The following is a 20,317-nucleotide window of genomic DNA, read 5'->3' as shown; positions in this document are numbered from 1 at the left end:
CTTTTGCCTCCAAAGGCTGTGCTACAAAATATTATGTTAGGGTACCAATAATTTTGGCCATGCCACTAGTTTTATTGTATTAAATAACATGTCAAGTTGTGTTTTTTTTAAAAGGTGGAAGGGCAACACTATTATTGGCCACTTCAGCACATTGCATAGTAACATCTTAGAATGCCTTAAAGTACAAGTGTGTAGGATTTAGTGGCATCTAGTGATGAGGTTGCAGATTGCAACCAACTTAATATCCCTCCCCTCCAAGTGTGTGGGAGAACCTACAATGGCTACGAAACTCACAAAAAGTCCCTCTCCAGAGCCAGTGTTTGACTTGTCCCGTCTGTGCTACTGTAGAAACATAGCAGGCTCCATGGAAGAGTACCTGCTCTCTCTATAGATATAAAGGACACACTCTAAGGCAATTAAAATGATTCTATTTTCAGGTGATTACACACAATTGAAAAACATACTTCTTTATATTATATTCCATTTCTGCAAAGTCCATTACACTAGATGCCACTAAATCCTACATCTGCAGATGGGTTGAACATTTAATTCAACACATCCACAGAAGGAAAGGTTTGTGTCAAACACATCTGAGAATACACAAAAATTATGGGAGCATCCCCAATTTCTTTTTGTTGTCTATGTGGCATGGGAACCAAGGAACTGGTTTAAATAGTTGCTTTAAGAGTGAATTAACTGCACATTTAAAAAAACAACAACACATGCACATCATTTCTTTTATTTTAATAGCACTGGACCCTGGGAAATTAAAAGTCATAATTTTATGTAAAACGTAATAAATTCTCATTCTAGAGAAATCAAAAACATAAAAAAACCTACTAGGTAGCAACAAAAACTATGCCTCAAAGCATATAAATGTACACAATATCAACATTTTTGACTCCAGGACAGAGGTGAGAAGATTGAGGTGTCACATCAACCTATTTTCATTTGTAGTACCTGGATGGTCCATCAGAGTACCTGGATGGACCTGCAGAAGGACAGCATGACAAAAACATCAAAAAGGATAGAACAAAAAAAACAGGAATTCCTTTCATGTCCTCAATTACACAAATGCATTAAGTGGAAAATTTGAACAGAGATTTATATACCTGACAGACTATTTAAGTTACTTAAGTATCCGTCACTGCTACTTGGCAATCTGGAGGGTGTAGAGGAGAAACCCGAGGAGCTCATTGACAAGCTGTTCAGACTAGAACCCTGAGGAGGAAATAAAGACAGAAATTTAGCGAGAGATGATGCGCATGTTCCCGAATACACTTGATTCAATCAATTAATAATAACTGAAAAATCTGGGCATATGAAATCCTGAGGCCAAATCTTCAAAAGCAGATACGTAAAGTATTATTTATAAAGTAGTATTTTAAATAGGTTGAAGTTAGGCTATGCTACGCTGGAATTATATGAGGTCACCAAACATCATAAAACCAATAAAAATGACTCAACTAATAGGAGTGTCATACAAATGCTAATTATGATTCAAGAAGTTTGTCATATTCATAGTAAAAACCCAGAGGTTCAGACAATGCAATGAAATTCTTACTTTGCTGCTTTCCTTACATACAACAACAACAACACATACACACAACAAAAAGATGCACACAACAATAATATATTAAAGTTTAAAAAAAATATATATACATATAAAAATGCTATACTTATGTACTATACATGCATACTGTAGGCTAGAAAAGATTAAATGGTTGATCTTCTACATTCAGTTTCACATATTTGAGGACACATAATCTCCATACCGCTGATACACTCCTCAGTCTGTACTCCATCAGCACATCTGTTAGTTTCTGTGTCACTTTAAGCACCAGCTGTGCATCACTCTCGTTCTCTATCCGGAAGGTATCCTACAAACAAATGATAAAGTGAACATCAAAAGCATATGGAAATATGAGTAATATCACAACAGTGCTGACACTTTTTGTGAGGTATATCGTTATATATACCAGGTAAGTGAGCAGTGTGTTACGATTGCCATCATTGTCTGGAGCTGCTCCCATCAAGCCTGGCCTGTCAAGTGGCTTATTAACTGGTCTGTCCAATAAGCCACTCCCCATTTGGCTGCCTCGATACTCGTCGGGATACCTTCTGCGTGGGCTCTCCATTAGTTCACTCCTTCCGTAGCTATCCATTCCACCACCTGATCCAAAACCATCTCCACCCACAGCTGGATGACGACCCATACCATCTTGAAGGGGTCTGCGACCCATATCAGGTTCAGGGAAACTTTCCATGGTTGAATAGCCTCCAAAGTCAGGGTCCCCATACTCACCCAGTGGGTAGTCAGAGAAAGGAGGAGGAGGAAACTCCCCTGTAAACCTGTGGTCAGAGAACCTGGGACCTGTGAGAAAGGCATGTTCATTACACTTCAATACCCACACAGTGATTCAAAAGAAAACAGCCACTGTGCCTCAAAACTAAAATTACTCACCAAAGGGTGGTCCATGTGGTCCCATCCCTGGTGGTGGTGGTAGTGGCACAATCTTGGGAGCAGCAGAACCTGTAACAGGGAGAGAAATACACAGCTCAGACAAGTAAACCCAACTGAGAATCTTTTAACTACTGAAGTAGTTCAAAGCAGAATAGCTTACGGAGTCCTTCGAAAGCAGGCACATCACAGGGCTCCTTCAGGATTACCTAGAAGCCACAACAGGACCAATAAACACATCAAATCTGTAATCATGATGTATAAAATATTGCACTCATGAAATATTTTACAAGGAACAAGAAGTCAAAAATATGTGTCTTGGTAAGTATGTACATCCAGGTCAGCAATCCAGCAAATATCACTATCTTTTTTGAACAAGGGGAATCAAAACAAGACACACACCTTGAGTTGTCCCCTCCCCTCTGTCTTCTCCACCTCAGCTGCAATTTCTTTAATTGTCTTCCTTACAGCAGGGTCTTTGTTGGCCTCTACCTCATCACTGGTGATCTTGTCCGGGTGAGCCTTTTTCTATGGGCAAGGCAGATAAATATACACATATGGATCATGTTTTAGATCACTGACACAAAACATTTTAAGTATAACTGTTAAACAAGTCCCCTTTACAAGAGTAATATATTTCCTCATGTTAAAAAAAAAAAAAAGGTCCTTGTTCTTTGTAAAATCATTTGTACCAAAAAGTGAAAGAAGTTTTAAAAGTTTAAAAATCCACTTTAATAAAAACAAAACAAAAAACAACACTCACACACTTGAGGAAGCTTAAGGGTTGACTGTCATACTCACCAAATATCTGAAACTGTGCTTCCAGCCTCTCACGTGAGCAAGCATATCATGTTGCAAGCGGGACACAGCACACAATTTGCATTGGTAGTGTGGTGGGACAGATTTACTGGGGCTCCGGTACTCCCACACATACTGAAGACCTGCAGACATGTGATGGTCACTGGTTATGTATTAAAACATAGGATGGGAGAGAGTTATGCAAGTTTATGTTGGATCTAACCCTTTTGCTTACCAATGACACAGTCAGTGACCCCCTTCAACTGTTTGCTGAGAGAGGGCATGGTGTGGATAGAGCTCCCTTTGGTGTACACTAGGAGAATAACACTGGTAAGTACAAAGCAAACACTCTATAGTAATAAACAAGTGAGACAACAAGGTTCATGTCCAACAAACTCAACATTCCCCCCAAAAAGCTAAAAAGAAAAAAATGTGAACAGTAGCAATGGAAGCAGCAGGGGGCATTTAGAAATATTGTGTATCTGAACATACAGTGCATAGTAAGGGGTGTGGGGTGTGACTAGAAAGTATTCACATTTTGTTATGTTACAGTCTCTCCAAAATGGATTAAATTCCTTTTTTTCCCCCTCATCAATCTACACACAATAACCCATAATGACAAAGCAAAAAAGGTTTAGCCATTTTTGCCAATGTATTAAAAATAAAAAACTGAAATATCGCATGTACATAAAGTATTCAAACCCTTTACTCAGTACTTTGTTATGGGAAACTTGGCAGCGATTACAGCCTCAAGTCTTCCTTGGTATGAAGCTACAAGCTTGGCACACCTGTATTTGAGGTATTTTATCTCATTCTTCTCTGCAGATCCTCTCAAGCTCTGTCAGGTTAGATGGGGAGCGTCGCTGCACAGCTATTTTTAGGTCTTTCCAGAGATGTTCAATCGGGTTCAAGTCTGGGCTCTGGCTGGGCCACTCAAGGACATTCACAGACTTGTCCCGCAGCCACTCCTTCGTCGTCTTGGCTGTGTGCTTAGGGTCGTTGTCCTGTTGGAAGGTAAACCTTCGCCCCAGTCTGAGGTCCTGAGCGCTCTGGAGCAGGTTTTCATCAAGGAGCTCTCTGTACTTTGCTCCGTTCATCTTTCCCTCAATCCTGACTAGTCTCCCAGTTCCTTCTACTGAAAAACATCCCCACAGCATGATGCTGCCACCACCATGCTTCACCACAGGGATGTATGAGCCAGGTGATGAGAGGTGCCTGGTTTCCTCCAGACATGACGCTTGGCATTCAGGCCAAAGACTTCAATCTTGGTTTCATCAGACCAGAGTATCTTGTTTCTTATGGTCTGAGAATCCTTTAGGTGCCTTCTGGCAAACTCCAAGCGGGCTGTCATGTGTCTTTTAATGAGTAGAGGCTTTCGTCTGGCTACTCTACCATAAAGGTCTGATTGGTGGAGTGCTGCAGAGATGGTTGTCCTTCTGGAAGGTTCTCCACAGAGGAATGCTGGAGCTCTGTAAGAGCGACCATCGGGTTCTTGGTCACCTCCCTGACCAAGGTCCTTCTCCCCCGATTTCTCAGTTTGGCTGGGCGGCCAGCTCTAAGAAGAGTCCTGGTGGATCCAAACTTCTTCCATTTACGAATGATGGAGACCACTGTGCTCTTCAGGACCTTCAATGCTGCAGACATTTTTTTGTATCCTTCCCCAGATCAGTGCCTCAATACAATCCTGTCTCGGAGGTCTACAGACTTCATGGTTTGGTTTCTGCTCTGACATGCACTGTCAACAGTGGGACCTTATATAGACAGGTGTGTGCCTTTACCAAATCATGATCCATCAATTGAATTTACTACAGGTGGACTCCAATCAAGTTGTAGAAACATCTCAAGGATGATCAGTGGAAACAGGATGCACCTGAGCTCAATTTTGAGTGTCATAGCAAAGGTTGTGAATACTTATGTACATGCAATATTTCAGTTATTTATACTTAATAAATTTGCAAGAATTAAAAAAAAAAAACTTTTTCGTTTCGTCATTATGGGGTATTGTGTGTAGATTGATGAGAAAAAAAGGAATTTAAGGCTGTAATATAACAAAATGTGGGGGAAGTGAAAGGGGGGTGAATACTTTCCAGGTGCACTGTATTTAAACATCATAAAAATCCAGTGTATCTGGTTCACGGCAGTCTTTACCAAAACATCGACTTTATTGAAACAAAACTCACACACACAGAATATATACATAAACATTGTTTTTTGCAGTCATCCTAAAAATGTGGATATCAAACACCTGTGAAAAAGTCATTTTAAACTAAGTTTAGTCTTCATTGCATAAGTGCACTGAAATAAAACTTACTGGGAACTGAATAACTATAAATAAAAAACAATGAATAAAAAACATACATATTAAGCTTGAATTTAGAAAAAGGCTCAAATATACATAAAATACTGCTATATATATGTTTTTTTTTTTTAAAAAAAAGAAGGAAGAAATAGGCACATATTGGACAGCATAAACACTGATACAGATAGATTTATGATAGGCCAATAACATAGGTCCACCAATAGGTCAGTCGCTGTAATTTTAATAATAATATTAGATGGCAACAATGCAAATAAGAAAGTTTGATGTGTGCTTATATTACCTGCAGTGTCTGATTGCTGGTTAAGAGTGATTAATTAACTCTATATTAACTGATCAACTATTAGAAACCCAAACTCCTCATGTGCTTTTGAAGCCTGGGGGGAGAACGGGAACAGCAGCTCCCAGCTAACCCCCACTTAGGCCTGTATTGAGCTACAGGAGACCAGTTCCTGTGGTGTGATGCTTCCCACTGTGTCTAACCACACAAGTATCACTTGTGTCGACACTAATGAAGCAGAAAAATTAGAGCCCTGCATCACCTAATATACTCTGGTAACCAGGTATGGTAAGGTAAGACAGAGAATGAAAAAGGACTACTGCATTAAGCAGTGGTAAAAAATATTTTTATGGAGAAAAACTGTTTATACAACCATCAGAGCACAAAAAGTGCATTAAAACTTCATCAACAACCATCACAAAGGTATGGATGGATTACTGCGTTTCCGGCTAGTGGTTTTTAGGAGCTTGTGCTGCTGGTCTTCAACATAGCAACATCTTAGGAGTGGGTTGAGACTTCTACAATTGTTCAGTTTTGTCTAAACTATATAAATGTTGGATTTTCTAAATAAGAAACATCAGGCAAGATACTGGAAATGTTTTGCAGTTTTGTTTCTGTAGTGGAAAATGATCTCCACTGAACAAATCCATGGATGGCACCACAATAGCCGCCCGCATCTCTGAGAGTGTGAGTCTCAAAGAGTGGTGGTCAAGCCACCACCCAGGACCTGAAGCAGGGAACTCACAGTCTCAAGCTTCAACTCTCAGCACTGACAGTGGCACCATATGTAAAAGGACTTACCTATATCAGCAGAATGCTGCAGCCGCTTTCTCTGTCAGTGGAGGGAAAAAACCCACATGAAGAAGAGAGACATATACAGGCATTAGTGACAGGGTGACACTCACCAGTGGACTGAACTCCTCGTCCATGTCCACCACACTACATACGTATGCCATAGAGCCAGTATTTTGCTCAGTCTCCACAATGCCTGCATCAGCAGCTGCATGTCACAGAGACAAGTTTATCAGCAATGTTTAAATCATGCTGACTGGGTTTAGTCAGAATTCTCATTAAATGAGAATATGGAATAGCAAAACAAAATGCTCTTTTTTCATTCTGTAGTAAGAGAAAGAAGCTGATACCCTGAATAAGTACTAAAACATAAATATGCACACATGTCTACAGTGGCCAGGGCTGCGGCCGCAACAAAATACTGAGGTCAAGACCTCAGTCAGTTTCCCAGAAGAGTAATACAAGTTACTGCTCTGTACCATCACCTTAACACCTTATGTTGTGTGCTGGGGAGCCATACATCTAGTTTTGACAGATGAAGGCAGTAAACACAAAGAAGGCGATCATGACTAAATCTCCCGCTTTTCAGGGACAACAAACGTGGGGGAATCAAAATTTGGGCAAAGACTGGGACACACAGACCAACTCCTTTTTTTAGGCCTTGTAAAGCACAAACAAATGCAGACAGTAGACAGAAAAAAGCAATGATCGGGGACTTTGACTTCAGGAACATTTCTCAAATGTTGTAACGATGGCAACAGTAACCATCTGAATATAAATTAAAACTGCCTTTGGGAAGCATTTCAATGACTTTCACGGATTATATGGTTTGTTGTATTTGCTGCATTGGTCGTCTACTTTAACTTAAAGTAGAGGTAAAAAGTTCACATACTCTGGAGATTTCAAAGATTTCTGTGACTGCATGATTGGAGAAGTCTTTGTCATAAAAAAAATGTGGTGTCATTTATGAATTATTGTGCGTCTCCTGCAAATATGACAAAATATGCTGAGTCAAGAACATACATACAGCAATTTTATAAAGTCTGGAGGTGCAGACAGGAAGGTTTTAAAATGTAATTTGACTCTTATGAAATTGCCTGTGACTGTTATCAACTACAGCTTCTACATGCATCTATAAACTGAGTTTTTTTAAGTGCACATAATAGAATGAACCACACAGATCACAATGAGAAAGTCCAAAGAGCTCAGTGTAGATCTGAGCAATCGCATGATAGATTAGCACAAGTCTGCTCATTTTGGGCCATCACAAAGCAACTTTAGTTCCCAAAACCATCAGTTTAAACAGGTTTTGTATGTACAAAGTACTGGGAACATTGGTCTGTTTCGCAAGATCTGAAAAAACCCCAAACAGGGGTTCTTCTGCTAAGCGGTAAAGGATCCAACCACAAATATGCCAGGAGCTTGTTCATGGCTGTCAAAAGTGGCCAATACTGATGTGAAGGAGAAAAGGGCTTAGGGACATGAATATAAATACTAGCTGTGTTATTCTTCTGTTATTATCAGAAGATGTAGGATGGATTTGTTTAAAAAAAAAAAAAAAAAAGTCCCAACATTTCCACAGTATACCTGTCCCTCACAAAAGTATGTAAACTTCTGACCTCAACTGTTCATAGCAGTTTATTTACATATTTTGTAACAATTAATTTGCACCTCATGGACCTAATCATCAACATCTGTAAGGGACCCCCAACCCGCACACCCCCAGAGCTCTGCAGAGCATCAGGCCTTTTTGTTCTCGGTTGAATTTTGGCCCAGCAACGGACCTAAAAAGGACCGCAATCAAAAGTAAAAACTCTCATGGCAGTCTGCCATGAGATATTGGTTCAGAGAACCCAGTTCACAGTACACACAAAAGCTTGATATCAAATCTGAAGAGAACCACTTCAGCATTTTCAGAAGAGGAAATGCTTTCACTTTGAAGACTTGACTGTTACAGCTCTGGTTCTGAGATATTCCTTTAAACCACAACAGTGATAACAGGACACCGACTGGAGTGTGGGCCAGGTTGCAAAGGTGCAAATAGACCCAGGCCTGAGAGCACATCAGCTGGCACTAAGTCCACCAGCAAAGGACTACTGCAGCCCAGCTCCCCATCAGGCATCACAGCAGCCAGTTAACAACATCATTAATTCATCAGTAAAAATATCAGGTAGGAAAGTGTGTTTCCTCCCTGCGCGGTTCATACGTGAGGCGCATCGTTAAGATTATAGTTTCTTAATTGTGATGTTTGAGTATGTATATTTTGTCTTAAAGTGTCAGTTTAAAGTGTGATACTCACCCGGACATTTTTAGCCCTATTTTGGAAGTGCTGCGGTCCGTTTCTTGGATTGTCGTTGTGAATCTGGTTACCTGAAGCCTGAGCCTCCATTACCTCCAGTTGTCTTCCCTGTGAGCCAAAAAAGAAATAATTAACATACCAAGTACAGTTCAATTATAAATATACGCACTCACTGGCTGACAAAGTATTGTTATGTACAAGAATAGACAGATTTTGGTTTTACTTTCGTTGTTTCGTTTAATCTCAGGCCTTGTCGAGGCCACACCAACTGTGAGGTATATTTAAGTTTAGCGCCACATATCACACGTATCTGTAGGTGAACAGGAGGATAATATTACTCAACTTACCCGAGATGTTTTAATACAAACTGCAAATCCCTCAAAGGCAGAGGTAATTATTCAAAGGGAAGGAATAGACTGACTTTAAGTAGCCAATGTGAAAAAGAACAATGCCAACTGACTGAAGAACGGAGACCAGTGCTGCGGCCAGTTTTAAAATACTTAAAAAAGATCCAATTTAACCTTTACAAAAAAATGTATACACTAGCATTATAAAACTGAAACTGTAATGCGTTAATTGTTACGCTAAATTACATCTGTTTGGACATATAAAAAAATAATGTAATCTTTCCCTCAGGCAGTCGGTCAGTTCCTATTACACAGCGGGGCTAGTTTTTTCTTTCCTAGGATGGCAAAGTCACCACCCGCCCTACTCTACCTCTTATTGGCTAATCCTAACCAATCACAGTTCTCATGTCAAAACCTAACCAACCCCAACCAATGAAGGCAACGAGGACTAGCCAATTAGAGGCAGAGTAGGGCAGATGATGACTTTGCCTTCCTAGGAAAAACATTGGTCACCGGGGCTTGCCGTAATTATTTGCTGGAGCAACATTGAGCAAGGTATAGAAATATTTTAATATTTTCCAAGATATACAGGGACCACCGTTGTATTTCATTCGTTTTAATTACACACGGGCACAATTCTAGTTATTTTTATCGTAGGAAGTTTTATACTGTAAGCCTTGCGGAGCTAGCGGCGTAGTAAACATGCTCACACAGTCAGCACTAACACGAGACTCAATATGTTCATATATTTGTGTTGTATTGATAATAATTGTTAGCAGGGTACCCTGTTCTTCATCTCCAGACGCCGATGATTGTTCAACGCTGTACACCTCTAACAGGAGAAGCCAACTTTGTTCACTGAAGTAAGTAAAATACTGAACTGTCGTGCATGATGCTATTAGGTAATAGCTAATGCATCACATGCTGCCCTGTATCTGTTATGATGTGCACCAAAGGTAGGCAATTATTTGACTTGTGGACCAAATTTGGCCCTAGAACAAAATGATTTAACCCTCTAACTAAAGTTTTCCCTTTTAAACATTACATCAATTCTTTTATATGACTCTTCATAACAATGTAAACACAAAAACACAAAATTATGAGATGAATAAAGCAGGCACACAGCAAAATATGGCCTCCTTTTCTTGTCAGATGAGTATTAACATGTGTGTCCTATAAACCTATTTGATCCTGAATGAATTTAACAAAATAAACCAAAAAATCAAGGACGTTGCCAATACACAGTGCTGAAAACACTGGCCCATGGTGAACATAATTGCTGACCCTTGGTGTGTACACACACACACCTGATTATTCAGCGCAAAAGTTGAAAATGTGAATAGTACTTGTGTGAAATCATATTTATTTTGCACGTGTGTTAAATCATCATCACCACCACCACTATTCGGACATATAACCATGTCTCACTGTGTTAATTTATTGGGATCAGTGAACTCATTCAATTTCGTGTGTGTTTGTGTATTGAAAAATATTAAATAATTCAATGCCACAATCATGTCTGGTAATACAGATAGGAGCATAGACTGCTTGAGATGAAGGCCAAGAAGAAGAAGAGACAGGATGACTTCCAAAAGGTCAAGTTAAAGGTGGGAAAGACAAAGCCCAAAGCTGATAATGCCACCAACACCAACTTCCGCACAAAGGGAATCCATCTAACTGAACAGCTGAAAAGAGACACAAGTGGCCCCACCACACACAGACAGCTGGGTATCAATGTAAGCTCTATGTCTTTGTTTTAATTGGACACAAACGTTTCATTTCACTTAAAGTTCATTCTTTGAATGCTAAATTTTCTTTGTCTTTCCTCCACCTTCTCTAGGACCTTCTGTCCCAGCTTCACCATTACAATGCCAATGTGAAACATACTGCCTTGTTGGGTTTGAGAGAGTTGCTGGCCCTTAACCCATCTCTGTTAGAGCAGCATCTGTCTCGCTTGCTCTCTGAAGTGGCAGCTGTTTTCACTGACAAGGATGGCAATGTCCGTGTGGCAGCCACACGTGTGCTCAGGTAAGAGAAGTAACAGTGATGCCGAATCACAGTGCAAAAAAATGATCACTGACTTTTCTTTCTCAATTAACATACTGTCCAAAACTGCTTCCAGGTTCATTGCGCAATCTGTACCCGCAGAACGAGTGGCTCCATTTTTCCCCCTCCTCAGTGCCCACCTCTCTTGTGCCATGACTCACATTGAGACAGGCATCCAGGAGGATGCCATGAAGGTCCTTGATGTGTTGCTTGAACACTACCCTGCTCTGCTCGCGGCACGTCCTGCTGTGCTACTCACTAACTTCCTGGAGTTGATCTCTCACAAACAAAGCAGTGGAGGAGCTAAAAAGGCTCAGGATGCCAAGGGACGGACCTGGGCACTGTCAGTCAACCTCAGCAGGGCTGTGACAAGTCAGCAGTGGCGGCTCTCTGTGCTCCTCAGGTACATACACAGAGAATGAAAGATGTTTGTTAATCAAATATCCTCGTTGTTAACCTTTGTGCCACTGGTGTTTTAGGCTCGGGCGCTTCCTGCAGGCAGTAGTTGAGGAAAGACCAGTGGAGGAAGGTGACATGTCTGGCCCAACTGAGGGAGTGTTTGGTTCCAGCGGAGAGGGCCGACTTACACCTCTGCATCTCATCTGGGAAGAGCTCCCTTACAGCAAGGTCGGAGTTAAGGTTTACGAACATTCTGGGGCCAAACCAACTCCACATTCCACCTTTAGACTCAGGTACATTACCACAAACCCCTGTAAACATCAAGGAATAGAAGACAGACATAATTTATATTACATATAATATATATATAATATATATATATATATAATTATATTTCCTGTTAAACACATTATTTAATCATTTGTTTCTTTTATTCTCTTACTGTGTAGGCCTGAGGTGGACACTGGGACTGCAGTGGGCGAGAGTCTGAATTCAGCGGAGGCTGTTCAGAGTTTTGCAGCTACACTGGTGCCTCTTCTGTTGGAAGTGTGGGTAGAGGCTAGTACCAGTGACAGTCCCGGGAACAGCACTGATGGCGCTCACCTGCTCAGCCCAGATGCCATGTCAGTAATGTTCCAGGTCTTGTCTATTCTGCAGCTGCTAAGAAAACTGGCGCCACAGCAGGAACACCAAGATGCACTGGTGAGATGAGGAATCCACTAATATCTCAGTGTTTTTTTGTACAAGGAACATTTTTGGTTAAAAAATGAGAGATTGCATTGTTTTTTTTGTGTAGGATGCATGGTTCCGTAAAGAATACCTGGGAGAATTTAAGCAGCACTTCATGAAAAACTTTCCCTATGGTACTCGGGACACACCCAGACATAAAAAGAAGGTGAATCTCAAAAGGTAAGGACTAATGCGCTAAGCCAACATTCCTCCTCCCCCTTCTGTTTTTTGATGTGAAGTTAAATTCTGTTATGTAGATGAGTGAGAGATGATGCAGCTAATTTGTTGGTTGCAGATACAAACTCTGGCTTCTTTATTTTCACAAGAAATTAATTTTATATGAGAACAGGTTTTCACCAAAATGCAGTGTGACAAATAATGCTAAACACAGATTTTCAAGCTTTGAATGCATGGATCATAAATCGTCAGGATCAGTGATCATACAGACTATATACAAAAACATGCAACTAGCTGTGATCACCTCACTGTTGTTCCTGCAGGAGTAAGCAGACCGCAGCTGTCCCAGGTCTGACAGTGGAGCCTCTGGCCCTAAACATCACACTTTGCCAGGTCATGGTGTCCCTCAGCCAGAGGCAGGGACTCGGCCGAGAGACGGATGGAGACTGGCTGACACCGCTGAGGACGTTTGTCCGAGACACGCTGAGCAATGAAGTGAAACTGAGTTACAGGCAGCTGCATATGCTGCTTGGAACTGTGTGGAAGATGGTGTTCACACAGAGGAGCAAAAGTAAGCATGCATGGTGTATGTCAGTAAAGACAGAAACATGAATTCTGTGAGACTTGAAGACTTCATTGTTCATTTATAAAAAAATATTACAGATTACAACATATATTCATAAATCACAGGGATCAAAATGTTTGTCAGATTGACTAGATTATGGATGATATCCAGATTTGTGAACTAGTATGAAGAATTGTTTTGACATTTTTAACATGTGTTTTTGCATGTTTTATTTGTGCAGCTGTGACAGAGGACCTGTTGGCAGCAGTTTATTTCTACTATCAGCAGAGGCACCTGACTCTACAGACAAGATCTCTTCTGCTGTCTTTTTACAGCAAGCTCTACCTGCAGGAGCAAGGTCACACACACATTGCCAGGTAACTTAAGTCATTGTTTTTCAACACATGGGATTTTCTTGTCCACATCTAAATGATAATATAATCTAATGATAATATTGACGCAAGTAGCCCATATTTTGGCATATCTGAAACCGAACTTGCAGGCGAAACCATAACATACAAGCATCATAGCCTTGCTCACCCAATTTACATCTCATGAGCTCAGTTTTCACTAAACTATTTCAGTCTGTGAAGAATCACTTAAGAAATGAATTTATCTGATTAGTTAATTTTTTATTTGTTCTTATTCGTCCATGACGTCACCACACCACAGTGAGCAACATTAAAATTATGGGATGGCTTTGCAAGGCTGTAGCATCTCTGGCCTCCCACAGAATACTAATAATTGATATTTTTGGTTGTAGGTGATGTGAAGGACAAATACATTATACTTAAATCACCCTCTGGGCTTTAAAGCACTGTGCTGTGTTCCTTTCTTATTTTCATTAAAAGGGCAAAAACCGTCAACACAAATGTCACTCTGCCACCAGCAGGTTGACATTTGTCTCAACAACTATTTGACTTGCCATAGAATATAGCACACAGATTCATTCAGGATGACTTGTAATAACCTCCTGACTTTTCATCATCAGGTAATTTTGTCCTCTACTTTAGTTTATAAACTGTAATGCAAAACTAAACTCTTGTTACATTGGACTCACATGCACCTCTGTATATTATCCCTCTCTCTCTCTCGCACTGAAGGAGTAAGGTGCTCTGTCGGTGGTTGGCTTCTCTTCCTGTGCAGTTGTCCCAGCTGGGCCACCGTAACCCAGCTCTGTCTGCGCGACTTATCCAATCCATCCAGGCTGCTGCATCTCGAGGCAACAAAGACCTGCTCAATAGTCTGCAGGCTCAAGCCTGCAGGCTCTACGGTAAATACACTCAATTAGACAGACAGACAGACAGACAGACAGACAGACAGACAGACAGACAGACAGACAGACAGACAGACAGACAGACAGACAGACAGACAAAGAAACACTGATCATAGAGAGTCAGGCAGCCCGTCACAGATACAAAGCTCTTTGTTAAAGCTCATAAAGATCAGATATAAATGTGAGATTAATATTACAACCATGCTTTGAGAGCAAATCACCACCAACTGGCACAGGACAGAAAATCATTTACTACACCGCTTTCTATGGGTTGAAACTTCAAAGCATGGTGCACCCCTTGTCACAAATCTGACACTGACTTACATTGGGTGCTTTCTGGTCACACATGGAAACACATGTGGTCAGAGGTGTAACATGCTTCAAAGTTTCAGCCCACAGAGAGAAGTGCTGCATCAGTCTCCTCCTTTGCGATTTTGTGTTGACTTGCTTTTTATTTAGCATATAAAATACAATTATTACTTACTCTGTTACAACTTCCAATTTAGGAGCATTTCATTCAGTGGGGGAGACACTAAGAGCAAGCATGCTGTTAAGATTTAATACAATCTCAGTACTGAATGAATTAAATATAACTATTTAAATGTGTGAAAAATATTAATTTTAATATGTATAAATAGTATATTGCATTACATTATTTATGATTGATTCTGGTTCAAAATACAAATAAGAAAAATATTACAAAACCAAGAAAATTATGAACTACAAACCAAAGTTTCGATAGGAGGCAGTATAACTCCACGTTTCTCACCCAAGACAACTTTTCATAACACTGCAACCAGAGGCGGAAAACAGTAATAAGACAGTGCTGGGAGTCCATCCACATCCACAAGTCTGCGGATGGTCAGATAGTAAGGTTGGTGTGTGACAGAGGGGGTCAGGAGAACAGGAGGAGGAGGAGGAGGGGGGTCCAGCAGTCTGATAGAAACTGTTACAGAGCCAGCAGTTCACCATCACAAGACTCCTTTTGTCTGAGGGCTTCTGACATCAGCATGTGCGTCAGAGACAGACAGAACACCACGCACACACACACACATTATCTGAGCCCTCACGGTAGAGGCTACGCCTGTCTGTCCCTTTCTTACCAGTCCGCACATAGTCTGGTTTTCCTGGTATCGCTCAAATTTTCTTGATAGAGCTTCATGTTACCCAGTGCATTACTGTCTTTACGTAATTACATGTGATGCGTGTGTCTGTTTTTGTTTTGTTTGTGTGTTTGTACGTAGATCCACAAGAAGGAGTTGTGGTTCTGTTACCAGCAGAGTCCCAGCAACGAATGGTGCAGCTGCTATACTTTCTACCCAAGATGTCCCAGTCTCTTCTGGCCAATCTGAGCTGCTGCTGCACTGCTGGACGAATCTCTGCTGGCCTCGCTGCCTCTCTGATTCGTATCGTGCACCTTAGGTGAGACTGAAAACCCCTGTACATCTGCGGAAGCCATATGAACCCAATTTATTGACACATGTTCAGAAAGGACATCACAGGAATGGAATCAAAATGTTCATTTTAGCAGGCCATAGTGTGGGACACTTGAAACACCCTAACTGACCACCATCAGGTGGCAGTATTGCGCTGTCACAGAGGAATTCCTGACATTTTATCTAGTTCATAACATGCCTATTGACAGTTGCTGATGTGGATTCAACTTACTGGTGATAACAAAAGAAGTTATTTATGTCCTATTACACACTTTCTGCTTTTCTCGTTTCCCTGTGATGGTGCGTGTTGTGTCAGAGACCTGTTGCTTGTGTCATCAGGGCTCCAGACTAACTTTCCACTAGTAGTACTGGTACAGTTGGCCGCACCCCCCTTTTTGTTTTTTGTGCAAGTGCATATTCAGCGGTGATCTCATAGGAATGAGGGGTGAGGAGAGGTAAGAGAGAGAAGTAGAGACAATGGAGGCTTTGGGGGAAAACGAGTCATTATGCACGTACCTCCTCCTCCTGACCGCCCTGGTGTCTCTCGTGCTGCCTGTGTTCTGTGGGTCTCATCCAGCTCGCACTAAAGCTGCTGCTGCTTCCAGTGGGTCCCCATGCCCCACACCTGTGTTACAGCTGTCTATCTTTCTGTACACTTGCACAAATGTGACCAGGGAAAATTTGAACTTGCAAATGCTCAATTTTACACATATTCACATATTTTAGTCGCAGTCTGGAGCCCTGGTCAGTGGGGCAGTGTTATACAAATTTTGAGCGGAGTGAGTGCTGAGTTCATATGGGGTGTGTGTGTGTAATGAGTGGGATACAAAGACCTCTTTGGGAGGCTGGAATGCAGCGTCATCAAGGAGTATTGAGACATTTCTGTCTGCATGTGCCTCCCGAGCTTTACAAAACGTACTGTTATTTACATGCATTTCCTACTGTTACAGAGCGATCCTCCCCTCAGGCCAAGACAGAAGTATTCATAACGGTATTTCGGTGCACAACATGCCATTATGCTCTTACAAAACACAGCATCATGAATAACGCTCAGAGGCCCAATAAAGAATACTTGAGTAGAACATTATTAGGGAAATTAATGGTGGGTTTGTGTCCTAAAACTGTAAAAATTGAAAAAAAAAAAGTTACATAAACTGAAATCTGAAAAAAACTTGATGCTCTGGAAGATATGGCTTTCCGGGTTTGTGTTTATACAGATTTTAATCAATAACTGTGTAACGTGTTCACTGATTATGTCTCCAGGTCGTCTCTGAGCAGCTGGTCAGTTGGGAGCCAGGAAGCAGCTCTGCAGGACGTGGACTACATCAGCTTCCTGTTCTCCACCCTGACAGGCTTCTCGTCCGACAAGCTCACCTCCCTGCAGGAGGCCGGCGACGACAGCGCCCTGCCTCCCTCCCCTCTCTCCCCCCTCAGCCTCTACCCCACCCAGCTGGAGCAGTTCACACACCACTGGGACGTTGTTGAGGTGTGTTAAGTGCACACTCGCAACTACAAGTACACCAAACTTAACATACACTTCTTTTAAAAGAAGCCCCGCCACAGAAATACTTAAGCGCAACATAAAAAGTGAATTTAGAGACGGGGACTAGGAGGTGAAGAAAAACATTGTTTTGAAAATTGAAAAGTGTTGATATTCTGGACACAGCTGTGGTCTTTCAGTCCCCCCTGGTCTCTGTCTGTCTCTCATATAGAGCTCAGAGGGTGGAAGCTTTATCGTCGTGCTGCGGCTGAGAGGGGAAGCTTTATCGCGCTGCGCAGGTTGGAGATGCGTGGTTATCGGGCATAGCGGATATGCACAAATGCTAATGAGAGCCAATGGCATGATGGGAGTGTGACATTTCTGCACAGAAATTACCGTTAACGTAACTATGCCCTGGGGCAAGTGTGTGTGAGTGTGTGAGCAAGTGGGGGGCTTATAATCACTAATTCAGCTCCTCAATTAAGGCCTCAGATCCTGCCTCTCTCATCTCCCTGTCTGAGTCAATCACAGGCAAGTGGCGGTAAGGAGGAGGGAGGGGACATGTGGTGGTGGGGAGGGGGCAGCATTAAGGGACGGACTGTGTCAACTCTGGTTCGACTAATGAGACGGGATTGTTTTTAATGACGTGGAGAATGCCAACAGGTGCACCGGTCTGACACACACTGGCTCGCACTCACTTCTGCATTTCGGCAGTCACGCACACCTCAATTTGATAAAAGCTAATGAGAAATTTGATTTGGATTTGAAGTTAATGAGGAAAGCTGAGCCTTATTTTTCACTTTTAAAAAGTTGGTGGCGTGATGGCTTTTTAAGCCTGAAACACATCTTGTCCTCAACCCAGCAAGAATTAAATACAGGCTCAAACTCTTTTTCTTTTTTTTGGTAAAAGAAATACTTTGCGATGAGCAGTGAAAGCCACAATTTCAGAAAGGATCGTCATGTAGAAATACTCAAGTTTGGTGTCTTGTGTGGTTGATGTGCTAATTTAATGTGGTTTGTTTGATAAATGCAGATTGAAGCAGATTTAGACAGGACGTTTTTTTTATTCATTTGGTCCTGTGTTCTTCCTCTAACCATATCATGAGTGAAACTTTATTTAATAAGATTGTCCAATTTTCAAATCTGTCACCTTTCATTACCCAATACGGCCTCAGACACTCACACTGGCGGATGAAGGTCTTTGGTAAATACAGAACAATAGGTACCTGTAACCCCGTTTACAGTATATGAAGTTTTCAACAAAAATTCTGACTAGAAAACCTTTCACATCCTCCAATTGAACACAATTGTTATGTTATGTTGGATTGCAAAATGTTGTATTCTGCTTCAATGGATGAAGCTTAAACAGAGGTATTCTACAATATATAAATAAAGATTATGGATAGGCACATATGTTTGAAATCATTTTTGTTAACAATTTAACTGTTTTATTCACAGGAAATCTGCCACTGTCTGGAAACCTTGGGTTCAAAGTCCCAGTGCTTTGACATCTTGCAAAATGGCATTTGTAAATACCTGGTAAGAAACTGTTGGCGTTGATTTGTATGTCATACTGATTTCTATTCTTTATTCCTAACTGCTTTTATGTATTAGAAAAAAATAACATAAGCATCTATTATTTGTTGTATGTGTGTATCAGATCAAGTTGGGGGTGGTGCCTGACAGTATGGCGGCTGGGCTGCTGAGAGCTGTATCCAGATTACTGGACCTGTCTGTCCTGCCCATTGAGCCTGTGCTGCGCTTCTTGTCTCAGTGCTGCCTCAGCCTGCTGGCTCTGCTCATCACCCTGCAGCAGGAGGCACCTGCCGATACCAACCACAAAAGGTGTACTGAATGATGGCGGTTCTTAACTGATGATCCCTGTTGGGAAATTTTGAAATGGTCTCCTGATGATATAAAATCTGGTCCTTCAGATCACCAGTGAAATGTTAAAGCACATGAACTGGTCACTGCTGCTGTCAGATGGTAAATATGTAAAGCAAACTTTTGTGCCACAATTACAGAGAGGCGATCTGGGGAGCTTGTGTCTCAGCGTTGAGCTCTGTTCCCCGCCTGCTGAGGATGGTTCTGCAGTTGTTGCGTGTTGGAGATCTGAGTGAGGACGAGCTGCCACAGCTGGGACAGATCCTGTCAATGCTGTTGCAGCACACGCCAATCCACAACCAGCTGCTGGCCAACTCCGCTCTGCTGCAAGAAATTATACAACACCTGACGGTAAACACTGCACGTTTAACTCACTTAGAGAAAAAAAACAAATTATATTTTCAGAAGGGCTTTTCAAAAATTTGGATGAAGCAATGTACATTTATAAACTGCATTGCCTCCAGCTGTTGACTTGATCTCACTGTGTGTGTGTGTGTGTGTGTGTTTCAGAGGTACTCCCGGGGATCGACCAGGGAGCAGTGGTTGACAGACTTGCTCTACTGTTACAGCGTCACAGTAGCTCACGGCTCTTCTTCTCACAGAGGAAACCTGGGCCTTCGAGACATGTACTGATTGACACAATCACCAAAACCAGAACCTGGTGTGTTGCTCAGTTGACATCCCACAGTTACTTCAGACAAACAAAATACTCCCAGGGCTCAATAGCAACTCTGTATTGTGCTCACGACAACATTTTTAGACAGTGGAAATGTGTTTTTTTTAAATTGTAGTTTACAATGAATACTCAACATCCTCGTTTTAGGAGCTTCACCTGTTTTTCTTGGTCTTAATCTGCATCTTTTTTTCTTCAGCCTTTGCTGGGAATTGTTTGTCCTCCTTGTGCCCCCTTTGAGTATTTTTGTTACTAATTGGGGTACCTGGTGTCTTTTAATAAAAAAAAAAAAAACTAAACAGGACAAAAACAGAATAAAGGCAAAATAAAGTTAAATCACATGCACTGCCTTTTGTGT

The 20,317-nt window shown here is 41.4% G+C and overlaps 2 protein-coding genes across 7 annotated transcripts; one reads left to right on the top strand and one right to left on the bottom strand.

Annotated features, from left to right (window-relative positions):
* Positions 1-735: 735 nt before the first annotated feature.
* On the bottom strand, positions 736-9,427 carry si:ch211-197h24.6 (uncharacterized). Of its 2 annotated transcripts, XM_062422152.1 has the most exons (12): positions 9,295-9,427; positions 8,948-9,055; positions 6,658-6,688; positions 3,495-3,572; positions 3,263-3,402; positions 2,864-2,989; positions 2,625-2,670; positions 2,465-2,533; positions 1,980-2,374; positions 1,776-1,880; positions 1,113-1,221; positions 736-991 (listed from the first exon to the last, which is right to left on the bottom strand). In XM_062422152.1, exons 2-12 carry the CDS (start codon positions 9,035-9,037, stop codon positions 948-950), a joined length of 1,233 nt encoding a protein of 410 aa, XP_062278136.1. In that variant the 5' UTR covers positions 9,038-9,055; positions 9,295-9,427; the 3' UTR covers positions 736-947. The 2 variants fall into 2 exon arrangements, with proteins under 2 accessions (XP_062278136.1, XP_062278137.1); XM_062422153.1 differs by lacking the exons at positions 6,658-6,688; positions 9,295-9,427 and having other exon boundaries at positions 8,948-9,056.
* tex10 (testis expressed 10) lies at positions 8,228-20,298 on the top strand. 5 transcript variants are annotated; one of them, XM_062422147.1, is made up of 17 exons: positions 8,228-8,818; positions 10,097-10,157; positions 10,826-11,030; positions 11,135-11,322; positions 11,417-11,743; positions 11,820-12,032; positions 12,189-12,441; positions 12,536-12,648; positions 12,969-13,216; positions 13,452-13,587; positions 14,314-14,483; positions 15,731-15,908; positions 17,186-17,408; positions 18,861-18,941; positions 19,063-19,247; positions 19,427-19,637; positions 19,797-20,298. In XM_062422147.1, exons 3-17 carry the CDS (start codon positions 10,848-10,850, stop codon positions 19,917-19,919), a joined length of 2,832 nt encoding a protein of 943 aa, XP_062278131.1. In that variant the 5' UTR covers positions 8,228-8,818; positions 10,097-10,157; positions 10,826-10,847; the 3' UTR covers positions 19,920-20,298. The 5 variants fall into 5 exon arrangements, with proteins under 5 accessions (XP_062278131.1, XP_062278128.1, XP_062278130.1 ...); XM_062422144.1 differs by lacking the exon at positions 8,228-8,818 and adding an exon at positions 9,812-9,849 and having other exon boundaries at positions 10,074-10,157; XM_062422146.1 differs by lacking the exon at positions 8,228-8,818 and adding an exon at positions 9,813-9,849.
* Positions 20,299-20,317: the final 19 nt, after the last annotated feature.

The sequence above is a fragment of the Scomber scombrus genome, chromosome 7 (assembly GCF_963691925.1).
Source record: "Scomber scombrus chromosome 7, fScoSco1.1, whole genome shotgun sequence".
Lineage (NCBI taxonomy): Eukaryota > Metazoa > Chordata > Actinopteri > Scombriformes > Scombridae > Scomber > Scomber scombrus.
The sequence above is the reverse complement of the archived record's forward strand: the minus strand, read 5'-3'. Positions and strand labels throughout refer to the sequence as shown.